The sequence below is a fragment of the Varroa jacobsoni genome, unplaced genomic scaffold (assembly GCF_002532875.2).
Source record: "Varroa jacobsoni isolate VJ856 unplaced genomic scaffold, vjacob_1.0 scaffold_1238, whole genome shotgun sequence".
NCBI lineage: Eukaryota > Metazoa > Arthropoda > Arachnida > Mesostigmata > Varroidae > Varroa > Varroa jacobsoni.
This window is the reverse complement of record NW_019214140.1, coordinates 145,618-160,866: the sequence shown is the minus strand read 5'-3', so window position 1 is coordinate 160,866 and position 15,249 is coordinate 145,618. Positions and strand designations below refer to the sequence as shown.

At 40.0% G+C, this 15,249-nt stretch overlaps 1 protein-coding gene across 1 annotated transcript; it reads left to right on the top strand.

Moving 5' to 3' along the window:
* Window positions 1–656: 656 nt before the first annotated feature.
* Window positions 657–11,315, top strand: LOC111267906 (multidrug resistance-associated protein 1). Its single transcript, XM_086971495.1, has 14 exons — window positions 657–972; window positions 1,189–1,368; window positions 1,849–2,013; window positions 2,652–2,962; window positions 3,328–3,525; window positions 4,090–4,158; window positions 4,555–4,753; window positions 5,945–6,240; window positions 6,453–6,742; window positions 7,436–7,667; window positions 8,026–8,172; window positions 9,623–9,835; window positions 10,060–10,382; window positions 11,083–11,315. Exons 1-14 carry the CDS (start codon window positions 657–659, stop codon window positions 11,237–11,239), a joined length of 3,096 nt encoding a protein of 1,031 aa, XP_086827621.1. The 3' UTR covers window positions 11,240–11,315.
* The last annotated feature ends 3,934 nt before the right edge of the window (window positions 11,316–15,249 follow it).

Here is a 15,249-nt window from a genome sequence, read left to right as displayed (position 1 = left end):
CATACTATAATATTATACTATTATATTATAATGCTATTATAATTTCAATTCGTATTTCTCTATTATTAATGTTTAAATTTCATTAAATTGCTGTAAAGAAAATGTATAACTAGTCTTCATATCGCAGACGTTTAAAATTATTACCGTTCTAAGGAATACATATTAGAAATACAAATTTTCATTTTTTCTTTTGTATGTGGTATGAACCATCGATGGAAGATACATTACAACTCAGCAGACCAAAATCAGCCATTTAGCTAAAGATCCATTGTCGACTATGCTTGGTGTCTGTCCGTCTCATAGGAAAGCCTTGGTCTTAGCAAGCACTTCAAAGACGTCGAGCGGTGAGCTCATTAATTTAATGGTAGAAGATTCATCTAGGCACAAAGAGCTGGTGATGATTGGCAACGCGGTTGTTTCAGCTGTTATAAAGATTTCACTCAATATAGTGTATCTCTACACAATTATTCAGTGGTCGTTGTTTGCTCCAATTGTCTTCACGATCTTACTGACGCCTATAAATTTCTGGATAATCACAGTCGTGACCAAACATCAGGTAAGGTAACTTTTTTTTTTCTGTGACACAAAGTCGATTTCAATTTATTCGTATCGTATTAGGATCACTAATACAAAATACTGTATGATATTTAACGCAGATGGCCATGGCGAAGTTGAGAGACGATCGCTTCCAGATAATGAACGAACTTGTCGGTGGTATGAGGGTCCTGAAGCTTTATGGATGGGAGTTAGGTTTCCGTGACATTATACAAATGATCCGAGTAAAGGAGGTGAAAATGATCCGTAAGGTTCAGTCAGCCATGGCTCTACTGATAATTCAATGGCGATTAGCACCAGTGTTTATGACAATGGCAGCTTTCTATTGTTATGTTCTTGTCAACGATAACAAAGGAATGGATTCCGATATCGCATTCATCGGATCCCAGATCATCGCTGAGTTGGGGATGTCCATCGGCAAGTATTATAGCATTACAAAGATTCATTATCGAGCTGTTACTTCGAAAACAGGCGCAGCTCGTTAGTTTATTCATTCTGGTATAATGGATCAGGTACATTCGTCTATATAAAACAGTTGCGAAGCGGATTACTGCCAACTGTGTCGGATCTACATTACGCAGTTTTCAAAAGTTAAATGATGATAACTTGTAATACTCTGTTCACCACAAACAGCAATGGTACCACAGATCTTCACTACGATATACCAGAGTCGCATAAGCGTTCGTAGGATGAATGCATATCTCAATTCCGATGAGATTGATCCGTACGTTATCCGTATCGTAGAAACAGGCTCCGCTGATCGTAATGCCACAACGCTGCTAGTAGAGAATGGAACGTTTGCATGGACCAGGTGTAAGTGAATCTTGTCTCAGATAAGTGCTTTGTCCTTGATTTGCTCGAATAGAAATAGGACATGGCTGCTAGTTCCTGGTCTCCTTAATTAATTAAGGAGACCAGGATTAATTATAGAGCAAAATTGAATTGGCGCATTGTCTCGAACAACTGGCTAACCTATAAAATTGAGGTGACAACATCCGAATAGCATAGATAAGCAGTCAAACAGAATAGATTTCGTACACGAATCGTACAAAATAAGCCAATGAGGAACAAATAAAAAGGTCTGTCCTAGTGTCAACCTCACCAAAGAAAAAAAAACCCCAGAGCGTTTTTACTAGAATGAAAAACGCACACAGAAGATGAAGCTTACGTAAATATGTAGATGTGCTTCCCAAGTGCTGTTCTGTAATAATAACGAATCCTTCATGTCAAGTAACACGATGGTATCGGTAGCGATGATTAATCTCTGCTTTTGTTCGATATTATCTTGGCAAGCACTCGGGAAAGGCGAAAAGCAGTTTGTCCTGCGTGATATCAATATAGCGGTCAAGAGAGGTCAATTGCTTGCTGTAGTAGGCGCAGTCGGCTCAGGAAAAAGTACTCTACTTAATGCGATTATGGGAAACTTGACGAAGCTCAGCGGACGGGTGTCGGTTTGCGGTACGTAGGGTTATTGAAGAATAAGCTACTTATGTGTCACAGACAAGGAGGTCTACTTGTAATACAAGCTTTAATAGCTATCGCCAGAATATAACAACGACGACACTCGGGAAATGACGACTGTAAATATCTATCGTAATCCATCATTTTTAGATATGGACAAACAGTAAATGGAGAAATTACAACTGCATCGATACCGCAGCCTGTGCGACATGTCTTATATTTTGCCATATGAAACAAGCGGGTCTTGCTGCTCGTACTTTATTATGTCAGATTAAATAATTTGTTTTTTTCATCCAGTGTTTTTACACCGCAAATACTGAGAAATCGGTATTAACGAATTGTTTTCAAAACGTCGATTTTTGCGAAATCAGCTTAATACTACCTGACTAATTCAAGTTATGAGGCTCGTAATAGACAGCCTTGAGTTTTAGATGCTTTTATCAAAGCAGTTCGATTAGCTAACAGTTATATCATTGATGAAAAATGTTTGTCCTTTATCCCAAGTATTTACTAGGGTTGGCTTTTCAAGCCGGTAAAAAAGGTAGGAATGCGCGAGCTTTTTGTTGTGAGGAGATCTCAAAGGAATAGACCTATGTTGAAGGCTTTTTGCGTGTGCACTGACGGCATTCATGCAGGTAAGATAGCATACGTTCCACAGCAAGCATGGATCTACAATGTGAGCCTTCGTGACAACATCCTATTCACGAAGCCTTTCGACAAAGAAAAATACGGCAAGATCCTCAAGGCTAGCGCACTTCTCCCCGACATGAAAGTTTTGCCTGCCGGAGACCTGACCGAAATTGGTGAGAAAGGAATTAATCTATCGGGTGGTCAAAAGCAACGAATTTCGATTGCACGCGCCTGCTACGCCGAGGCAGACGTCTACCTTTTTGATGATCCTCTTAGTGCGGTTGACGCGCACGTCGGAGCACATCTTTTTGAACAAGTTTGTAAATCCTAGTATTTACTTTTTTCTTCCTTTGATTCGCTCAGTGTGTGTAATAGTGGAATACGCATAGCGTTTTCGGCGCTTAATAGGGTGAGATTACATTTCTTTACTACATGTTGGTAGATATTTGATTAGACAGCTGGCTTTCAATATGAAACAGTGTCTACGCCGGGATTTAGGCCTAGATCATCACGTGGTCCTGAAACACTAAGCAGTTAAAGGTTGTGTGAGAAACTGCATAAATCGTGGATAAGGTAAGCTTCAGGATAAGGTAATTGCGTTATTGTGTTCATAAATGAACCTGTCTACGCTCTTTTCTCTGTCTACCACTGTTCTCCTTTTGAAACTCACTCGTTCAATAGGTGTTGGGACATTCTGGAATATTGGCAGACCGGACCAGAGTGTTAGTAACACACAGCGTATCATTCCTTCCGTTCGTCGATCATATCGTTATGCTAAAGGAAGGTAGAATAATTGAACAAGGCACGTTTATTCAACTTGTGAAAACTAATGGCGCATTCAGCGAACTTGTTCGACAACTGGAGGGTCAGCAGGATAAGGTGAATAGTATTTGTCTCGTTAAAGAAACAATCACGCAGTTATCTAAAGCTACAAGTTACGTTACCCCTTCTGTTTCGTTAGGATCTCGGAATTAAATGGGCACATGTATGAAAAACTACGTGATGTCCGACGCAAGGCCCATTCAAACGAATAACCCTCAATAAGGCGCGGTTTTTTCAAGTCGAATTTAGTTTTTCGTAGTAAAATAGCATTTCTGCTCATCTCTGCACAGTTCGGCGAGCCTGGCAAACTCTCTATGCCGTCCGTCGCCATGATACCTTTGTCCATCGACGAACTGCTTTTTGTGACCGTGTACTCATCTGGCAATCCCTGCTATTTAATATTAGCTATTCATAATTTGTGCTACACTCGGAAGATCAGCTGGGGCAAAGTCAGGCTATACTTCTTAGACAGTTCCGTATCAGAGTTAAATGTCTTAACGGTGATACAGAGAGTAGTATTCAAATTATTAATGGAAGTACTGTCAACAAATGGATGTGTTAAATCCATAAGTAAATTGGACCACATATGGTAATAAAATTTGCTTCTTGATTTCTGTGAAGGAAGGTGCAGCCGGGCCATCAAAGGAAACAGCAGATTTTGAGGGAATCAGCGCGCTAGGAGCAAATGTCGTACGTAGCAAACCATGATCAAGAGTAGCAATATTGACGGTGAAAAGGAGACGGGCAAGTTAAATTAGCCGTTCTTACAAATTGGCAGCTATTATTCAGTTACCTTTGTCTCTCAAGCTAGACGAACTAACTTAACAAAACTTTTTTTTCATTTTTTTTAACGATACCGATTATTAGCAGGATTACTGCTGTTGACGTGTACATGGTAGAAACAGTTGCTATTTAACCAAGTTATGGTACTCTGTAAAATGGCTATATAACGTGTGCACGATGGCACGTCGACGTTTACCTAGTAAATAAAAAAAAAAATGACTAACTTCAACTGGTGACAAGTTAGCATATTTTATTCGCATTGTTATAGCTGATATTTCCACTTCAATTGTGGACATTTTACAGTCGAAGAGAGCTGCGCAACTCACACAGGCAGAAGATGTGAAAGTTGGTGCGGTGGAATGGCATGTTTACTTTGGTTATTTGAGTGCCATTGGATGTTTGTGGCCAACGGCGATCCTATTTTTCTCCGTACTATCGGCTGTCCTGTCTTTCGTGTCCTTAATATGGTTACATTACTGGGCTCGTGATCTGCCTGGACCAGGTCAGTCAATCTATGAATGATGTACGTTCGGCAGCGAAAACAGACGCAGTCCGTTGAAAAGGCTAGCTATCTGAAGCAATGGCGATATCGAATAGAGTATTTATAGCCACGCTCTTTGTCAATTAGCGGAGCTGATAGTGCAGATTACTGGTAAATCTTGTTTATATATATATATATATATAAACACTACCTGTACTTCTGCTTCCAATATCGACAGCAATGGGTTCTTGTTAGTTTCAAAACAGATGCCCCTTTTTAATGGCACAATCGATTATAGAAGTATTCTTTAATGCTTTAGTTGATCAAAATACAGTTGTGTAGTATATACATGTGAGTGTACAAATAGGAATATCTAAATTTAAATCCTTTCTAAAGAACTTACATACATAGAGAGATTAGGGAATATAAGGGGCGGAAGAATTTCTTTATAAATAAATCTCATAAGGTTTATCAGCTGTGCTGGTGATAGTGACTGGAAATACGTGTGCAATATCTGACAAAGTAAACACTGGAGCTTTTTTTTTTGATGAAACGTTGGCATCGATAGCTAATTTTTTTCAGGGCTAACGGGCTAAGTTTTACTTAACTAATAAATTTGCAGTAACGAAATAATTTTATGGCTTCAAAATCAGACTTTGTTTTGAATTTTTTGAAATTTTGCGTCTCAGTTAAGCTATGCTGTGCTAAGGCTGTAATACCATATATGAAGAGCGTTAGTAGATAGCCATAGTGACTGTAGTGTTAATACAGACAGTTGCTGTCGTCCATTATCTAGCAGCTTAAGCTTAAGTGAGGATACCCAGATTTGCTGAAGGCTATTGTACCTAACGTAATTTCTGTCAATATTGTAACTGATGATGCCATTGACGAGCTCTACGTTGCACGGCTGTTGTCAGATATGATAAAAGCGTCAGTCCCATTATATTGAGGTCGTCAACTATCAAAAGCCTGTGGCTAGGGCTAGGCCTGATCTATACACGTGGCCCATGAAGGTTAGTTAACTAAGAAATCCATGAGAACGACAGTCTGTCTAAATTGTAGGTGAACCGTGCCTCCTCAAAACATAGGCACAGCAGAATTTAGCTAATCGCGTAAAATAGTCCTTGGTAAGCTCACCTTATGGGACAAATCCCGTTAGCCTTTCAGTATCACACGCATCGTCTCAATGATCGTGCTGCTTAATTCATTCAGATGGAAAGGTGAACGTCCCACTACGAAACAATCGTATGATGGTGTATGGATTGCTGGGAATTGCCAATGCCGCGGCTCTTCTACTATGTTCAGTTGGTCGAAATTATGCGTCAATTAAGGCCGCAGTAACGTTCCACACAAAAGTCCTGTATAGCGTTCTGCGTTCCCCGGTCAGCTTTTTCGAGACGACACCGCTGGGCCGAATTGTAAATCGTTTTGCGAAGGATATCACCATCGTTGATCTAATGGTAGCGGATACGTTACACATGTGGGCTTTCGCGATCATCCAGGTTTGTTAGCTTGATTTTCAGCTTAACGAGTTCCTTTTTTCCTCGAAGTAGCTGAGTGAACCAAGTATCAACAAAGGACCCGTAGACGTTAGATAAATGCTGGCCGAAGTTTGACACTTCGGTGGCAGATCAATTTTAATTGTACTAACTATCACACAAAGAAAGTTACGTTTTCTCTCTGGATGTAACGCTTTTTCTATGAAACTTATTTATTGCAGTTATTAGTCGCCATCTTTATGATAGGCGGACATATACCGATGTTCATCACTTCGGCAGTACCGCTTGCCGCTTTATATTATGGCTTTCAACTGCTTTACATTGCACTGTCCCGGCAGCTTCAGCGACTGACTTCAATTTCGTTTTCGCCAATTTTCTCACATTTTACTGAAAGTTTTTCTGGTATCTCAATCATTCGGGCATTTGAAGTTGAGAAAGCGTTCGTTAAGGAGTCATGCAAGCGTCTTGATGAAAGTGTGCGATGCACTTACGCCAGTCTCGCTGCCGAACGGTTAAGTTTTTTTACAACCATGATTTTTTACCAGAAAGAGGAATAGGTTTCTTTAGTCTACGCTTAGTCTACGCATGCTCTTAAAAATGTGTGTGTGTATGTGTGTGATTGAAATAGTCCCTGGTTTTGATTGGTCTCATACTTGGATCATATATATATATATATATATATATATATAAAATTTTAAGTGTGTAATGCGATATGCGTTCCTTATAGAGGAATCAGAGGAGCTAACACTTTCTGATAGTTAGGCCGACCCAATAACATAAGTGCGCATGCAGAGGCTGCGGCTAATTCGATTAGGACAGCTGGTAACTACAATATAGTGCCTACAACGTTCATGAAACCCTATGAGAAAAGTTTCAAAGATAAGCTCTTAGCCGCTAATTTTGTTCTGTAAGTACATGCTCAGATAGCGGTGTTCACTTGAAAATAGGAAACGAAAGAAATTCGTTTCGGGACGTCGAACTATCGCTTAAGCATTGAAGGGTGGGCGCGATTGGCAACCTTAACGCCAACTGGAACGTATTTGCTAGATTGTTGCTAGATAGGTTGTGTTAACCTTCTGGAGATATGTCTGTGAAAATCAACCTGGGATATAGAGCTTTTATTGATTTAGAGATACATTCAGCTTATTTTTGTGTTGCTTATTTGAAATTTCTTTGTTAACACTCATTATTTTCTGACAAACAGATGGCTTAGTGTTCGGATGGAGGTATGTGGCAGTCTAGTAGTTCTATTCGCCTGTTTGGTTATGGTCTACTATGGCGAAAAAATCTTAAGCGCAGAGAATGTTGGCATGATATTTTCATTTGCTATGAGAGTCACCGCAACGCTAAATGGAATCGTCCGGAGTAACTCACAAATTGAAACTGCTTTCGTCTCCGTTGAACGTCTTATCGAGTACATGAATCTCCCAAGTGAGGTACTGAAAGGGTTATGCCGGTCATGTCGAACGCAAAATGCTAATACTTCTTTCTCACGTCCAGCACAGTAGCCTTAGACACGTTCCTTTTGTAGTCAAACCAAAACCTCGAATGAATTACGTAGTATTTATGATGATTTCTTTGGCGCCTTATTGGGTTACGGACCCATTCCAACATATGCGTGCATAGGGTTCCACTGTGTGTTCCAGCAATCGTACGTAAACGCGTACGAACGTCAGGCTAGAATCTTTCACATTATTATCATACAATCAACTTCCCTATATCAAATAAGGCTTTAGACAAGGAAATTTCGCTGTTAGAAGAATTCTAAGTCTTCATCTCCATACAACCGTTTAGGCTGAATGGTCAATACGAGGTCAAAAGCCACCTGAAGAATGGCCTACTAAGGGTAAAGTTGTCTTCAAAAACTATTCGACGCGTTACCGAAATGGACTTCCTCTCGTCCTAAAAAACATATCGGCAACAATTCGCGCCGGTGAAAAGGTACGTGTATATTACACATTTTACGTCATGATCTGTCTAGCTCGGTTACGTAGATTAAAACTCAAGTAGCCGATCCTGTAGTACTGAAAATCTACCTTACAAGATCGGCTATTTGTTTTTTTTTGCAAACAAATAGCCGTCGTCATCTAATAACTCGCTGTCGAGTAGCAGGATGTGACCACATTAAGCTTTAACATTTGTATGCGCAGTAATGTAAAACAATTCGTGTCTATTGTATCTCAATGGTACTGGATTAGTGTGTCTAATCAAGTCATTTCGTCAAAAATACAGGTAAATTTTTAAAAATTCCAAGACCTTTCCCGGGATGGAATACACTTTCGGTAAATTTTTAGTTTTTTAATGGCTCCTTCAAGTAATAGATAATAATTGACCGCCCGAAGATAGCATAGCCTGAGAAGGCATGTATGTTTAAGGGCAGCCCATTCCGTAAAGAGACGTTGTGTGGCATATTTTAAGAGCTACGCTGAGATACTCACAAGCCGAGCGAAAATCGCCGTTTGTTTAGTACACCAAGTGAGTGCGTGACCGGGTGCTTGTGTATTTTATCATCATAAAAAAGAATTTAATAGAGGATAAGATCACAAAAAGGATGAAAGATAACAATCGTGTATGCGTATCGGTGCGTGTAACTGGGGTTTTTGTTGCCAAATCTACCGCTTGACCATCTACAATGGACAGCTGCACTTCAGAATAAGTAGCAGAATTGAGCCATTACGCAAAACAAAGCACTGCGGGCTTAATAAAAACCCCATCGTCAAAAAAAAATGGCCGCTTTAATGATCATTACAACATACCTGATCAAGTTGTTCCTGAGGTATATGCACCTAAGTGTAGAATCAGTGAAATGCTTCAGCTGCAACAAAGACTGCATAGTCTTTAGCATCGGACGTACGAAAGCGCTCCGAACGTGGAGGTTCGGTCACTTCATACTACCTTCAGCGAATACATATATCTGAGCCATATATAATAGCCGCAAGTTAGCCTAGGCCTTATTCTCAGCAGTAAAGGGAACTTCTCCGAGCAGTTGCGTCAGTAAACGAATATCTAAGACATGCTTTTTACACTTCCAAGGATAGTGTCGTAGCTCCGCCAGGCACTTCTGCCAAAAGGAAAAAGAAGATAACTAATTCCATGCCTGATTCCATGCCTGATTGTTTATATGTATTTTTATTTTATTTTTTCTATATACAGTAATAGCGACTGATACTGGTATTTTATTAGCTCTATTTGTGATAGAATCCTTCACGTTGACGCTGCTGAAAGGTCATCGAAATTCTTATTTGTTGCTGATCAGCAGCCATAGATTGAATTGAGAACCGCTTTCGGTCACAGTATCGTTTTAGTTAATTTTTAATTACTTATTAATTAGTACTGTTTTTCATATCTAGTAGTAGTTTAATATCTAATAGGTATTTTTTTATTCGCGCAGGTAGGCATTGTGGGTCGTACAGGCGCCGGGAAATCATCACTCACCCTGGCGTTGTTTCGCGTTCTGGAGCCAGCCAGTGGAAAAATCATCATTGATGGAATTGATATCCGCGACATCGGCCTTCATGATCTCCGGCACCGACTGACTATCATTCCACAAGATTCGGTTCTCTTTCGTGGCTCACTACGTCTCAATCTTGATCCGCTTCGTATGGTGAGGAAAGTCAATGTCTGTTTTTTTCAATTTCCAATAAGCTTTACGCGGACGAACTATCAGTTAGCAAGCAAGTAACTCATTTTTGCAGACAACTGATGCAGCTCGTAACCTCAACCTGGAGATTTTTAAGCTATTTCAGGAAATGACATATTTTATTTCAGAACTCTCTAGAGTACTCCAAATTTTTATTTAAATAAACCTAACGTGCTAACGTTTGGCAGTACAAAGACGAAGAGCTATGGCGTGCGCTTGAGCTGGCAAATCTGAAGACATTTGTCAGCAAGCTGCAATCTGGTACAGATACGAAAGGCCTGAGTTTTCTGGTGGCAGAGGGTGGGACAAATCTCTCGATGGGGCAACGCCAGTTGTTGTGTCTCGCTCGTGCGTTGCTACGCAAAAGCCGTATTTTAGTCATGGATGAGGCAACGGCTGCTATTGACCAGGAGACGGATGAACTGATCCAGAAAACTATTCGAAAAGAGTTCCAGTCCTGTACCGTCCTGACCATTGCGCATCGCTTAAACACTATTATTGACTATGACAGGTACTTTAGCTCTATTCCGCTGTATAGTAGCAGTGGTTAAGCCTATTCTCTAATTTAAAATGTCATATGTTAACGTTTAAGTGTACGCAAAAACCGACTGCAAAGAAAATAAGCCTAGAGGTTTGTCGAGTTTTTCCAGTTTTGTATGGCTGTGCCCACCCTGAACTTGTTAGATCCGCATGAAACAATACTACGACGAAGATTGACTTTCGTTGTATCAAAATTTTAGCTACCAAGAATATGCCTATGTCAAACTTCTACTTTTTAATGCAGAAGATCTTATTTTATGACAAAGATCTTCTACGTACGTTTACGTTCGGTCCAATTACACCCATTTCCGTTTTATTAAGCATAATTTAAAAAGCAGACATATCCATTGTATAGTAAGCAGGCACTCTTTCCTATACAAAATAGTGCGGCGCCCGTTCCTTGCTTTATGCTAGTACTTATAGCTGCACACCTATTGTTCCACTGGGAGCAGCAGGTGAACCAGTGGAACAATAGGTGTGCAGCTATAAGTCTGGCGTCAAACACAAAAAAGGAAATTATATTAGATAATCTACTACAATTGTAGCAGATCAAACAATGGAATTTCTAGCGCTTAAATTATTAAGAGACTCTTATTTGTAGCTGATCATGCGCATCAACTGCACGAAAAGTGCATAACTAAAATCTTAATTAATAGATATTGCTCTTTCAGGATAATGGTTTTCGATAAAGGCCGAGTGGTGGAATTTGGGAAACCGGCAACACTCCTTCAGGATCCAAACGGCATTTTTTATAGTATGGCGAAGGAAGCTAACCTCCTGGCGGCAGTCGTCGATAGGCCGGCTGGTGTCGTTTCGCGGACACGCTAGTCTTGGCCGGCTCTGAAGTTACAATGAAGCTTCATTGGGTGTTACAATTTTATATATAAAAACATTTTGTCAGCTATTTTCATGTCTTCACAATAAGTAGCAGAGCAACTTTTGGTTACCTCCAATTAGGTGTTTTAGGCTCCAATCTGCTGATGTTTCTATGCACCTAAAAGGCGTTAAGTGCCAGTTGTAGACAAATCCTTACAAAAAATAATTACCTATTAAATGTGGTTTAGAGAAAAGTGTTGCGAAGAGGCTCAAGGACGAGATGTTTGACAACCAAAGTGGGCAAAGCGGATGTTCCATCGGCGAACAGAGCGAATTTGCTAAAGGACCTGATGGCCTTTCCATTTCTAATAATAGATCCACCTCGTTTCCGTGTGTTTGAGTTGTCCTGCAACAGCGACAGTCGGCGAGTACCAATTACTGCCGCGTACGTCCCGTGTCGTATTTCAATTTTCTTATTTTACGTACATCGACACGTCCAACAAAGCCTCGCGTCAACATGGCGTCCATTCATGTACTTTAAAACGGCTGCATGATCAGCGAGACGGTAAACTCGCCGTTGTAGCGATTAACAGAACCACGATTGAAATTATGGGGTTGAGGCCATAAGACACGAGTTTAATATCGTGACGCCCGCCTGTACGCCACCTTAAGGCAGCAGCGCGAACTGTAGCACTTATCGTATGGTAGAATATCAGCAATGGCAGCTAATCACGTTTAAGGCCTTATTTACATTTATAGATGAGCTAGAGAGATTTGACGAGAGGGAACATACTCATTCTGTGTGTGGTAAACCTAGCAGAGCAAAGTTAAGGAATAGAAACCCTATATGATTAGAATGTAAGTACTTTGTAATTAAGGATACGAATGAAGCGATGAGGTATCACTGCTTTACCGTACGTGTTGAGTCTAGGTCGAAAGATCCCGGCCCTCCCGCCAAAATCCTTACCACGCAAATGTTATTAGTATATCGGTATCGCACTGATTTGATTATTGAAAAGCAGTGGCTATCTGCTATAAATAAAGGCAACTGACTGTTGGTAATCTCTAAGTAAGGCTTAGATATCGCAATCAACAGGTTTTAGCTAGATACTTGGTTTCATATGCGGACATCTCAGGCTTTTATCTTGGCTTGGAAACAAATAAAACGTATCGTACAAAATATGCAGTCTTATGACGCCTTAAACATTCAGCTGTCGGAAAAAAGAAGCTATGTTCATATAGTTTTTCCATACACGTATATAGTACGTATTCCATACATGTATACGCGCTATGTACGTAGTAGCACGTACATAGCGCGTATATCGTGCATAGCTACATCAAACTGAAAGCGCACAGAAAGATATGTGCCTTACTTGTGGTCGTCCCCAGATGCTCTTGTACAAGAGCATTAGGGAAGGTAGAACTATTCAAGAAAGCGTAGCGTTTTTTCCCGCCATTGCAGCAGAGGAACGGAACTTGTTCAGTTAATAGAGTTAAAAATTGCGCATCGCATGAACTTTTTGTTCGTACATAACTTAATCAATTTGCTAGTGGATGCCAAAAGATTTCGAATATGTTTTAATATATTGAAAAAAAAAAAACAAGCAAAACGACTTTGTTTAAACAGAAACGTAACTCTCAATAAATATTATTAGCTGTCAAAACTCAACCTAAAGCATCTAAGGTTTTCCAACACATACTTAAGATGTCATCAGCACATAAGGTAGAAAACTAAAGGTGATCTATATTTAAAATCACTAGCACCAATTGTAAACAACCAACGTTCTACATTAGCTGTGCACTTTTCCATGGCATTGCGTGACATGACGGATACGTCCGTGACAGGCTTTTCATATAGGTTGCGTTATTTCAAAATCGTCATTGATCACGAGGCACAGTGTTATCAATTTGATATAACAAAGCCCCCTTATGTTTGATCATACTTTATCTTTGGCTGGTACTGTATTTATTTTCTTAGCCGACAAACGGCTTAAATTCATTGTAAAGGTCACGAAGATGGTCTGATAGGGCCGATTCATTTCGTATGACTGAATTCGATTGGAATTAATGGAGTGCAGGTTGATAACCACTTTGTATTGTCACTCAGTCTTGAAACGCTACGCGTATAGTAGAAAAGCTCATCAAAAACGTAGCCATTATCCAGCCGTGTCGTTATGGCTTGACGGAACCGTCGATTGGTAAAAACTTGTCGTGAAAATTGGTAATGAAAAACGGCTGACACGGTGTCCCTCGGCAAAGCTACTAGGCAACAAACAGTAAACGATTTTTTATATTGAACCCCTTGAAGAGATGCCAGCCGCTGATGAACAACTTCTAACATTCAGCTACCTTAGGTTATATATGTGTATATAAATACATATACAACTCATTTCGTTCCTGTAGCCTCTGATGGTTAACGCTTGGCCAAGGCTACGTTGTTTAGAAGTATATAATATATGCTTATGATGTTTTTTCACACCGCAATGCGATTTATGGGAGTGAACGGATTGATATTGCTTTGACGTCATTTTAGTGGCTGAGATAACCTTCCACATTGTCGTAGGTCCACAAACCTGTTTTCGGCTAGTGGCACCTATTCGAAGGTGGAGCCTAAAGCATTAAGAGGTGCGTTCTCGTATACATCCGTGTATGGACTTCCCCTAAGCGTTGATAAAACCTGATGGGGTGCAGCGATACGCTACGTGCCAAGTCCTTTAATTGAGATTTGTAAAATTCGAAACTTTGTGCTGCCGTCACAATAGGAACGTCCAATAAAAAACAAGATTCAGCTGATAAGCAATAAGTAATAGCGCGAGTAAGTTTTACGTACGCGGATTTCGACCGATCAATTGAGATCGACCTTTATTAGAGATGTGTGCCTTCTTCGCGCTTGCAACCTAGTGGACATTACGTTTAACATTCACTGCCTACCGAGCAATTAGCAGAGAAAAAAGGGGGTTATAGCCTGCGTAATTGAAGTATTTATATGTGAGAACAAAATTCAGGTTCTTCCGCTCAGCTAAACTGACAAGCATGAGGCTTAACTGTAAGGTGCAGATAGAATAAGAAGTTATTGATGTCCATGATCACTTGATTTATTATCAACTTCGAAGAACTTCATGCCAAAATATAGCCGCACCTTCTTATCTGCCAGCGTTTGTTACAATAGATATTTGTTAGGAGATTGATTACGGGCTATGTGTTGAGTAACTTTTCTATATCAGACCTTACGACATAATAACAAGTTCGAAGATGAAAAAATACACTAAAGTAAATTACGAACACTATAACTTGACAATAACATATTTTGACGACTGACATCAGATCAGACTGAAAACTAACTGATAAAAATCATTGCTTTCATGAATTTAATTTAGTATCATCGCTTAGTGTTGGTAAGTTACAAGATCCGAACCTTAGATACGACAAGCTTCGTATACAGCCGTCTGAACACTGAGTTCAAGGGTAAGGCTGCGATCAAATTTACAGACCGTCATCGCAGCTCATCATTTATTTTCTGCTCCATTTTCGATTACACCTGCTCTTCTTTAATATGAATACACAGCTCATCAGTGAAATCCTTGTTCGACGCACAGGCCCTTTCTTTCTATCCTATTAGTCATCGAGACCCTTTTACCTGTGGGCTTCAATAGGCTCCCATCGAATATTCGCATTTCGTCTTCTTTATATATTTTCATTTATATACGTTTTTTATTTCTTAGTTCAGGCGGCTTTAATTAAAACTGCGTGCCAGATATTGCTCTATGACCACGTTGCAGTCTATACACATCTCGCTACATCTCCGACCTTGTTCCTGTATTGTCTCTGTTTTAACGAAAAGCCGTGCTACACATATGTATGTAAGACTGATCACTGTTTAGAATTCTTCATTTAACACGTCAGTCAATCAGTCAGTCATCCACCTATCTATCTATCTATCTATCTATCCGTTTTCCTATACGATTCCGAACCAATAATGGGCCGTAACAAGAGGAAGGGCACCAGCGCGGCGGTTCCGTCGA

What these genes read in the sequence shown, in the direction of transcription:
- LOC111267906 (XM_086971495.1), top strand. Translation starts at nt 657, where the DNA reads ATGGCCATGGCGAAGTTGAGAGACGATCGCTTCCAGATAATGAACGAA. An exon ending in TGAGTTGGGGATGTCCATCG is followed by an intron (nt 973 to 1,188) that starts GCAAGTATTATA and finishes CACCACAAACAG; the next exon opens with CAATGGTACCACAGATCTTC. An exon ending in GCCAGTCTCGCTGCCGAACG is followed by an intron (nt 6,743 to 7,435) that starts GTTAAGTTTTTT and finishes TCTGACAAACAG; the next exon opens with ATGGCTTAGTGTTCGGATGG.